Source organism: Acanthisitta chloris, unplaced genomic scaffold, assembly GCF_000695815.1.
Source record: "Acanthisitta chloris isolate BGI_N310 unplaced genomic scaffold, ASM69581v1 scaffold7999, whole genome shotgun sequence".
NCBI classification, from domain to species: domain Eukaryota; kingdom Metazoa; phylum Chordata; class Aves; order Passeriformes; family Acanthisittidae; genus Acanthisitta; species Acanthisitta chloris.
In genome coordinates this window covers 28,593-36,903 of record NW_008691921.1, presented here as the reverse complement: position 1 = coordinate 36,903, position 8,311 = coordinate 28,593, and the positions used below count along the sequence as shown (strand labels likewise).

Below are 8,311 nucleotides of genomic sequence, written 5' to 3'. Positions count from 1 at the left end.
ATTTCTGAATTCTGTGTCCCACTTTCTGTGTCTTTGGCCTCTGAAGTACTCCCAGCACTGATGTTACTTGCCCTGCCTGGAAGGAAGCATTGGTAGTAACAGGATAGTCTGACACTGCTAGGGCAGCAGCTTAGTTTGGAGATGGACAGAAATGCTACTGAATGACCCTCAGAATGTTCTTAGCACTTGAGTTTTCTTCTGAAACCTCAGCTATGAAGGCAGGGGAAAGGAGTGCAGGAGTTGAGGAGATGTAGAGCTTTTTGGAAGCAAAGCTCTTGGGTCATTGCTCTCCTCCCTACACTGTGCAGACCATCATCTAGTGTGGTATTTAGGAAACCAGTGTAGGTCCAAAAACTAGAGACACGATCATAAAGACCATGGAATTGTAGATTTTTAGGGTTTGGACTGGACCTTGGATCAAATTAAATGTTTGTTTTGAATCCTACTGCAATGGGGAGGGTGTTGTGAGTCTCTCTGGGGTTAGGGTTTGATGATGTTTTTCTCATCTGGCACAATATTTCTCATCGTTCCAAGTGTAGTTTTGTTCACATTTCTCACTGTAGTTCTGCCCTGTGATCACGTAGTTTTGTTCACATTTCTCACTGTAGTGGTGCCCTGTGATCACATTTTGTCGATCTGTTTTTGTGCTGGGCTGAGCGGAATGAAAGCGTTTCCAGAGTCTCAGACAGTCAGTGCTCATGGTCAGGCTGACCCTGGGCCTGTTTCGGCTTTACCCTTCTCTGGAGGATAAGCACCAGTTTCCTCACGATGAGGTTTCATCCTCAGTGTCACACCTTGCAGCCAAGGTAAATCATGTTCTTTGGAACTCCAGCGTTGAAATCCTGTATGTCTCAGGCAGTTACCAGATCTTCTTGGGCAGCTTATCGGGGAGGATGTTCACAGCCCTCATCGATGTTCCATGCTGATGTGTGACCCCTGGCCTTGGGGTTCTCACTGAGCTAATGTTAGCAGTGCAGTACCAGTTAAAAGGCTTCCTTATTTCCTGTCAGGGTCGGGGAGGGGAAGGTGTCCTCGTTTTCCTCTCCCACGTGATAGGCGCTGGAACACGAAATGGAAATGAGAAGCCACAGGAATAGCTGAAGTGAAGTCTGAAGAAGCACTAAGTTCTAGCTGTAACCGGTGATGAAAACATGAGAAGTAGAAGAGATTTGGGTCATTTGTTCTGTTCTGTGTAGCTCAGTTGGCTCTGACCACAGGAGGTTAAGGACTGTGTTTCGTATCTCTTTCGGGAGGGAAGAGCAGGCATACGAGTTACATTTCTTTACCTTGATATGCATCCAAGAATCTTCTTTAATGTTCCTAAAATACATTAGCAGATGATGAAAGACCTGGAAGTTACTATGATATGCTAGAGCTTGTTTTGAAATTCCATAGGTACAGAGAAGAGCATTTTAAAATGGGTTCATTAGTGTAATAGGATATTCTGCATTAATATGTATAGGCTGAACATCTGTCTCTGTTGCTTCTTTTTGTTTGGCCTCAGATGCAGCATGATTTCCATTGGAAATGGGAGTCAGACTGTACTCTGCATTTTGGAGAGATGGGTTCTTGTTTATGAAAAAACAAGTCACTGTGTTTTATCCCAGGTGACGAATGTTTAGGGAGAGAATCTTACAACCAATCTATTTTATAGCAAAACCTTTTGCCCCTTACTGAGTCATTCGGGAAAGCTTGTGAAGTGTGTGTTTGTCCCCAGGCAAACCACTGGGCCACAGCATTTTGTGTTTTGAAGTACAACCCTCTTGTCTTAAAAATGTATGCACAAGAACCACCTTATCCTTCTCATCTTCTCCTTCTGAAGCTCCTCTGTGTTTCATGTGGTCACTGCTCTTAGAGGCAGTCAGTAAGCACAGTGATACTCTGTGTTCTGGAATCTCCAGTGTGTTAGTCCAGGGCTGAGGAGTTACATCATGAATAAAACAGTCTCCATGCCGGAGCAGTGAGGTGAAGAGCAGCAAAGTTCCTGGGGAAGGTAGTGGATGAAGACTCTTCTTAAGGAGCAGACGTAGTCTTCCCAGTGGCTGAGTTGCCCATTTGCAGAGGAAAGCCTTTGGCCTAGGTGTGGAGGTTCAAAAGTGGGAGCTAGTCCTAATGGCTGGAGACGCAGGTTGGAAAATGGTCTTAGATCCTGCTCTTGCAGAAGGTGCCCACTGAGCAGTGAGGTCAGGCTCACTGCAGCGCTGAACTGTTCTGGTTCCCTCCTGACAGCTTTCCTGAAAGGCAGGCAGAAGGAGCTGTGAACCCTCTAGTGGAGCTCTGTGAAACCTGGAACCTGTGTTTGCTCTCTGCCTGGGCAGGGGACTTGGAGACTGAGTCCTGTGAGGAGCAGCTGGGGGAGCTGGGGGTGTTTAGCCTGGAGAAAAGGAGGTTCAGAGGACTTTATCACCCTCTACAACTATCTGAAAGGAGGTCGTAGCCGCCTGGGGATCATTCTCTTCTTCCAGGCAGCTAGTGGAGATGAGAGGAAATGGCATCAAGCATCAGGAGGCTCAGGCTGGACATCAGGAAGAATTTCTTCACTGAAAGTGTTGTTGGGCACTGGAATGTGCTGCCCAGGGAGATGGTGTAGTCACCATCCCTGGAGGTGTTCAAGAACTGCCTGGACAACTTAGTGCTGTGGTTTAGTTGGCATATTGGTGTTCAGGCAAAGGCTGGACTTGGTCTGAGAGGTCTGTTCCAGCCTTAATGGTTGTGTGATTTGGCCTCTGCAGAACTGGTCTCAGGGGTCTCACCTGAGCTTCTGAGTTAAAGGTATAGCAGAGACTCATCTGCAGTGGTTCTAGGCCAGACTAAGAGCTGGAACTAGAAGGTCCTTTCTATTATTCTAAGATTTTAAGAATGAAATTGGAGATATTTGGGCATTCTGGTAGGGCTAAACCCTGGAGTCTCAGCTGGTGCATACCAGGGTAGAGTCACTGCAGTCTGCACACCAGAGGTTGGCTGCCTTGGGGGGATCCCTCTCCCCCACTGCTTGAGGGTCTGGAAGACGAATTTGGAGGAGAGTTGTTTTTCCAGTTTCTGTTATTTAACTTCTTGCATGTTATGAATAGGTTTCCTATAATGTGGGAACAACTCTTCTGTAATTATAGCCAACGGGCCTTTCTTGCTGTTAAACACTTGGCTGTGACTTGACTGAACTGTCAGGTACTTACATGGAAAATTCCGCCTCTGGCCTTTTATTTTCAGCTTTTTTTTTTCGGGGGGAGGAGTGGGGGAAGTGTAGAGCAAACAATTGTTTCTTCTCAGTCAAGGTCAGGAGGAAAATCCGTTCCTTTGTTTGTGTTTGTGGAGGAATCCTGCGGGTTTTTGTGCCGGAGGGTTCGGTCCCAGTCAGAGCACTGGGGCAGCTCTGCTAAAACATGGCCCAAATGTGAATCTCTGGAAGTCTCACTCCATACCTGCTGAGCAGTGGCGTTTTGGGGATTAGCTGCCTGGCACCCAGCGTGCTGGTCCTCGCTGTGGGTGTGCTCCAGAATCCCCTGTAATTGCTCTTTTGGGCTGCTCAGACTCTGTCATGTGGCTTGCTCTAGCCTGCAGAGAGGGAGTTCTGTGCTCCAGACCCCACTGGCCAGGCAGGGAGTGGAAATGTCCAACAGGAATAGACTGGAAGTACTGGTACCCACTCATAGTGCAGCCAGGGTAATACTCAAACAGCCTTGAGACTCCTGGAGATGTAAACCACTTGTCTTGTGTCCCAAGTGCATTTTTCCCCTCCCAGAATAAGATGCTGATGTATACTAACCCCATCCATCTGATGGGTGAGTGTTTCACTCATCTGATGCATGAGTTTACCAATTTCAGTTAAATTTACACACTCTTCCCATGTACTGTATGTTCATCTGTATCCTCACACTTTCTTGTGTGCAATGTACTGCTTAATTAGGCCTGAACTGCTCTAGTTTATACCCAGCTGTTCTGTTAGCATTCCTGGTTTGTTGCCTTTCAGCCCAGTTTTTGTGAACCTCCTTGCCCCCCAGCAGGGCTCTGATTACCATCTGTGTACCTTTGGCAGGAAAATTAGCTGAAAAGCCTTAGTGATGCCTCACTGCTTCCCAGCAGAGCCTCTGGTTGCTCGGTTATTACTCCTGCCTGTTTGCCTGCCATGGGAAGATGAGAGTCATGTACACATCAGGGTTTGTTGCTGTGGTGAAAAATGGTGTCCTTGGAGTAATTTTTGGTAAGAATACTTGTCAAATTGGTACTAATTTGCACCTCTGAGTTCTGCAGAAGGGATGGAGCATAATAATAGGTGATGAATTAGCCTTTGCTTGTGTAGACAACTAGGGGTTTGTTTTGTTTGTTTGTTACACTTTGGAACATGTTGTATTTGTGGTGTAATGGAGTAGCACTGAACTAGTGTCAGTGCCATTCTCACACACCCTGTGAGCAGGAGCAGCAACTTGCCTGTGCTGTGCTGGGCAGTGTGTGCACTTCTGTGGGTGTACAAGCAACCCACACCTGTCTCTGGTCCGGGGAGAGGCAGTCAAACCTTCAGTTCATGCTGGATGCCTCGTGGTCCCGTCAGTGTAGAACACACTGGTGCACCAGTGCCACGTGGGGATTTCACTGCTGAGCCAGCTCTGACCCTTGGGCTCGCGGGGTCAGAGGCTGCAGGTCTGGTGGTACAGAAAGGAACAATGGGTGTACAGCAAATTAAGGGTTTCATAAGTCTGTCTGTCCTGTCTGTTGTGGCTCCTTCTAGCAGTGACTGCTCTCTGCAACTCCTGCCAGGGCTGGAGAGAGGTGTGGGATGTGTGTCCTGCCAGGGCTGAGGGAGAGGAGAGAGGGAATGGCCTTGAGCTGAGCCAGGGCAGAGTCAGATTGGATGTGAGGAGAAATGTTTTCCCTGTTGTGGTGTTCAGCACTGGATATTGCCCAGGGAGGTGGTGCAGTCACCATCCCTGGAGGTGTTTCAGAGGTGTCTGATGTAGCACTGCAGGATCTGGGTTAGGGTTTGGGGGTTCCAGCAGTGACAGCTTCATGGTTGGACTGGATGATCTTAGAGGTCTCCTCCAGCCTTGATGGCTCCATGACTGTTCATTCCATTCCTGTCTAGTGAAGCCCTTTACACTGCCTAGATTCCTTTCTCCCTGTGATAAAGGGAGCCATCAGCTCCTGCCTGCAGCAGAGCCTGCAGGAGCCCAGCTGTGCTCACTGACACCACAACCCCCAAGGCCCTGCACTCTCTGCTCAGCAGAGCCCAGGGAGCTGTGGTGCAGAGCTGCAGGGCGCTGTGGTGCAGGAGCCCAAGGAGCTGTGGTGCAGGAGCCCAGGGAGCTGTGGTGGAGGAGCCCAAGGAGCTGTGGTGCAGGAGCCCAGGGAGCTGTGGTGCAGGAGCCCAGGGACCTGTGGTGCAGGAGCCCAAGGAGCTGTGGTGCAGGAGCCCAGGGAGCTGTGGTGCAGAGCTGCAGTGTGTGCCCCGTGTGCTGCTGTCGCGGCCCTGGGGCCACCCTGGGCCAGCAGTGGCACTCACTCTCTGCCTGTAGTCACAGTTCACTTTGGTGAGGATGTTTCCCTCTCTGTCCAGGTCCAAGGTGCAGCTTTCCGGGGCTGGAAGGAAGTGACGTCTCTGTTCAACAAGGATGATGAGCAGCAGTTGCTTGCAGGATGCAAATCTGCGAAATCCAAAGGGTGAGTGGAACCAGTTGGTCTCTCTGCTCTTAAAACACACTCCCTGGGACAGGAGATAGCTGTGCAGAGCAAGGAAGCTAAACAGAGAACTGCTGCAAGGCACGTCCCAGGGAAGGCTGTGTGCACTGGGAGCCAGGCAGGAGCTGAGCTGGCAGGGGCAGGGATGGATGCTCAGAACTGTTGGGTCTGTCAGGAACAAAAGGGATTTTAGCTGCATAAGAATGTTTTTACTGTAGAAAAGGACTAAAGGCTTTTGAGGAAAAGGGTCATGTTCACCCTCTCCCTTTTCTCTTATGGAGTAATTATGGTTGAGTGTACAAACTCCTTTTTTTTTTACATACTTAGCTTTCTCTTTTTAAGTCTTATCTGCACCTGAAAAGGTGCAGCTGTACTAGTCCTCCCTGTCGGAGCTGAGGAGTTTGCTTGGCACAGTTCTGCTCTGGTTAGAGCTGGTCTCTGAGCAGACAAACCTCTTCCAGCACAGATGGTTGTGCTGCTACAAGTATGTGTAGTCCTCACCTACCTGTGCTCCCCTCAGGAGGAAACGTACCACGTATCAGCCAAGCGTTAGCTCTGCTGAGATTGCTGTAGTGCTCCAGCTCACCTTGAAAGGTGTGTCTCAGAGTGCAGGTGTGGTGTGCATACACAAACGGTGTGCAGTTAAAAACGGGTTTCTGTTCCATCTGTTTCCAGCCACTCTGTCTGTACGATTTTATGAGTGGTGTTTGCTCCTCTGATGCTGCTGTGCCGTTGATGCTGAATGAGACTCAAGTCACATAGTGAAGGAGCAGAATCGTGAGAACAGTCACCACAACAAGGAAAGCTGTTCTGGTCTCACTGTGAGAGCTGCCTGGTTTTTAAGTTAGGGATATTTAACTGTACAGCACAAGTTTAATTCACATTACTCTTAGAGAAAAATGCAAGTTTCCAAGTGCAGTGCTCAGAAAACAAGAGAAGTGTCTGCAGCCTGGGACTGGTTTAAGCAGGATGAAAATTCTGAGCAATTACAAACTGAAGAGTCAGTAAAGGAAAAGCAATTTTAAAGGTATTGGTTGAGTTGCTTCTGTTTAAATACGATAGAGCCAAGGTTTCACTAATGGAAAACAGCTCCTTAATAGCAACAGTAAAGAGATTCGGTGGTGGTTTTACGTGTGGCTGAGGAATTTATGTGCTGCTGGCAGATAAGGTTTTCAATTTGCTGTTTAGCCCATTGAACCCTGGAGAGTGTGTCTCACTCTGGTGTTCAGCCTTTCCTGGGGCCACTCACTGCCTGCTCACACAGCTCACCCTGCAGATAAAGCCAGTGCAGGAACACTTGGTGTCCTGTGAGTGTGGAGTGACTTGGGGCCAGGGCTTAGTGGGTAAGGAAGGTAACAGAGTAGCCTTGTGATGTCTCCTGGAGAGAGGTGTTACAGGTGGCTGTTCCTTGGTTTGGGGATTGGGGAGCTCTTACCAGAAACACAGACCAGCTGCTGTCACAGTACTGTGCAGAGCTTTGTGGAAACAATGCTGCTGTCTCTCAAGTCCCAACACTGTGTACATCAGCTGTGTTAGGGGATCAGGTGGTAACAGGTGTGTGAAACAGAGGAGCACAGTGTTAAGGCTGATGTTAGAGCATGTTCATGCTCCTTATACCGTCCTACCTCCACCTGGGCTTTTGTTTCCTTTTTCAAAGTCCTAAATTGTTCTAATGCATCCTAAAGTACTTCATACATTTCCAAAGGCAGTGCTGTGTATCTCTGTGTGTGTGTGTCTCTATGTGTGAGTGAATGTAGGTTTTTTTAGAGTAGGAAATGCCCATGCTCAGTCCTCTCCTGACTGAGCACTGCAAGGTTCTGCTGTTTAGGCTCAGGTGTATAGGAGGGTGTTTTTCCCGAAGCTGGCAGTGCTGGGTGTGCAATTAGGCTGACAATTGATTGGCATTCCTTGCTGCAAAATGCAATACATTGATTGAATTTTATCAGTAGCACTACATACGCTGTTAAGTGCAGGAATCAACCATCACAGCATTGTTGTTTTGCAGAACAAACCTGAAGCTGAAGGAGGAGCTGAAGGCTGAGAAGAAGCCAGGCTTCTGGGACAGTTTGGTGATAAAGCAGAACGTCCCACCACGGAAACCCGACGAGATGGAGGGATGGGAACCACCTCGGATTCCCTCTGCCCACTCTGCCAGCGACGCAGCTGCGCCGAGTGACTGCACAGCCTGGGCAGGCTGGGAGGATGAAACCAAAGGCTCCACGAAATACACGACTCTGGCCAGCTCAGGAAACAGCTCCAGGTGGAGCATCAAATCCGCTGGGAAGCTGGTTAGCATTAGACGTCAGAGCAAAGGTAACCTGACTGACAACTGGGAGGAACTGGAGTGATCCTGCTAATGTGAAAGGCTTTAGGGATGGGAAAGGTTCCGTGACTTACTGTGTGTTTAAACCAAAATCAAATCTGCTCAATATTGCACCTTTATACAGTACTTTGTTTTATTCAGATTGTTACCAAGTTTTGCTCACCTGATAGTGAATTTTCTTATGACATTGTTAAATAGCAGTTTTTCCACACTGAAAGAAAAGAGAATCTATTTTGTGCCTATACTTCACGTTCAGACTCTGCAGGATGTTGTGCTGTTGGTTGTACCAAAAACCAAAGGAGTTCTGAGTGAAAGTCT

The 8,311-nt window shown here is 48.4% G+C and overlaps 1 protein-coding gene across 1 annotated transcript; it reads left to right on the top strand.

Moving 5' to 3' along the window:
* The first annotated feature begins 698 nt into the window (after positions 1-698).
* TDRP (testis development related protein) lies at positions 699-8,018 on the top strand. Its single transcript, XM_009082423.1, has 3 exons — positions 699-806; positions 5,549-5,652; positions 7,676-8,018. The coding sequence occupies exons 1-3, from the start codon at positions 699-701 to the stop codon at positions 8,016-8,018; spliced, it is 555 nt and encodes a 184-aa protein (XP_009080671.1).
* The last annotated feature ends 293 nt before the right edge of the window (positions 8,019-8,311 follow it).

What these genes read in the sequence shown, in the direction of transcription:
- TDRP (XM_009082423.1), top strand. Translation starts at nt 699, where the DNA reads ATGGTCAGGCTGACCCTGGGCCTGTTTCGGCTTTACCCTTCTCTGGAG. An exon ending in TGTCACACCTTGCAGCCAAG is followed by an intron (nt 807 to 5,548) that starts GTAAATCATGTT and finishes CTCTCTGTCCAG; the next exon opens with GTCCAAGGTGCAGCTTTCCG. An exon ending in AAATCTGCGAAATCCAAAGG is followed by an intron (nt 5,653 to 7,675) that starts GTGAGTGGAACC and finishes GTTGTTTTGCAG; the next exon opens with AACAAACCTGAAGCTGAAGG.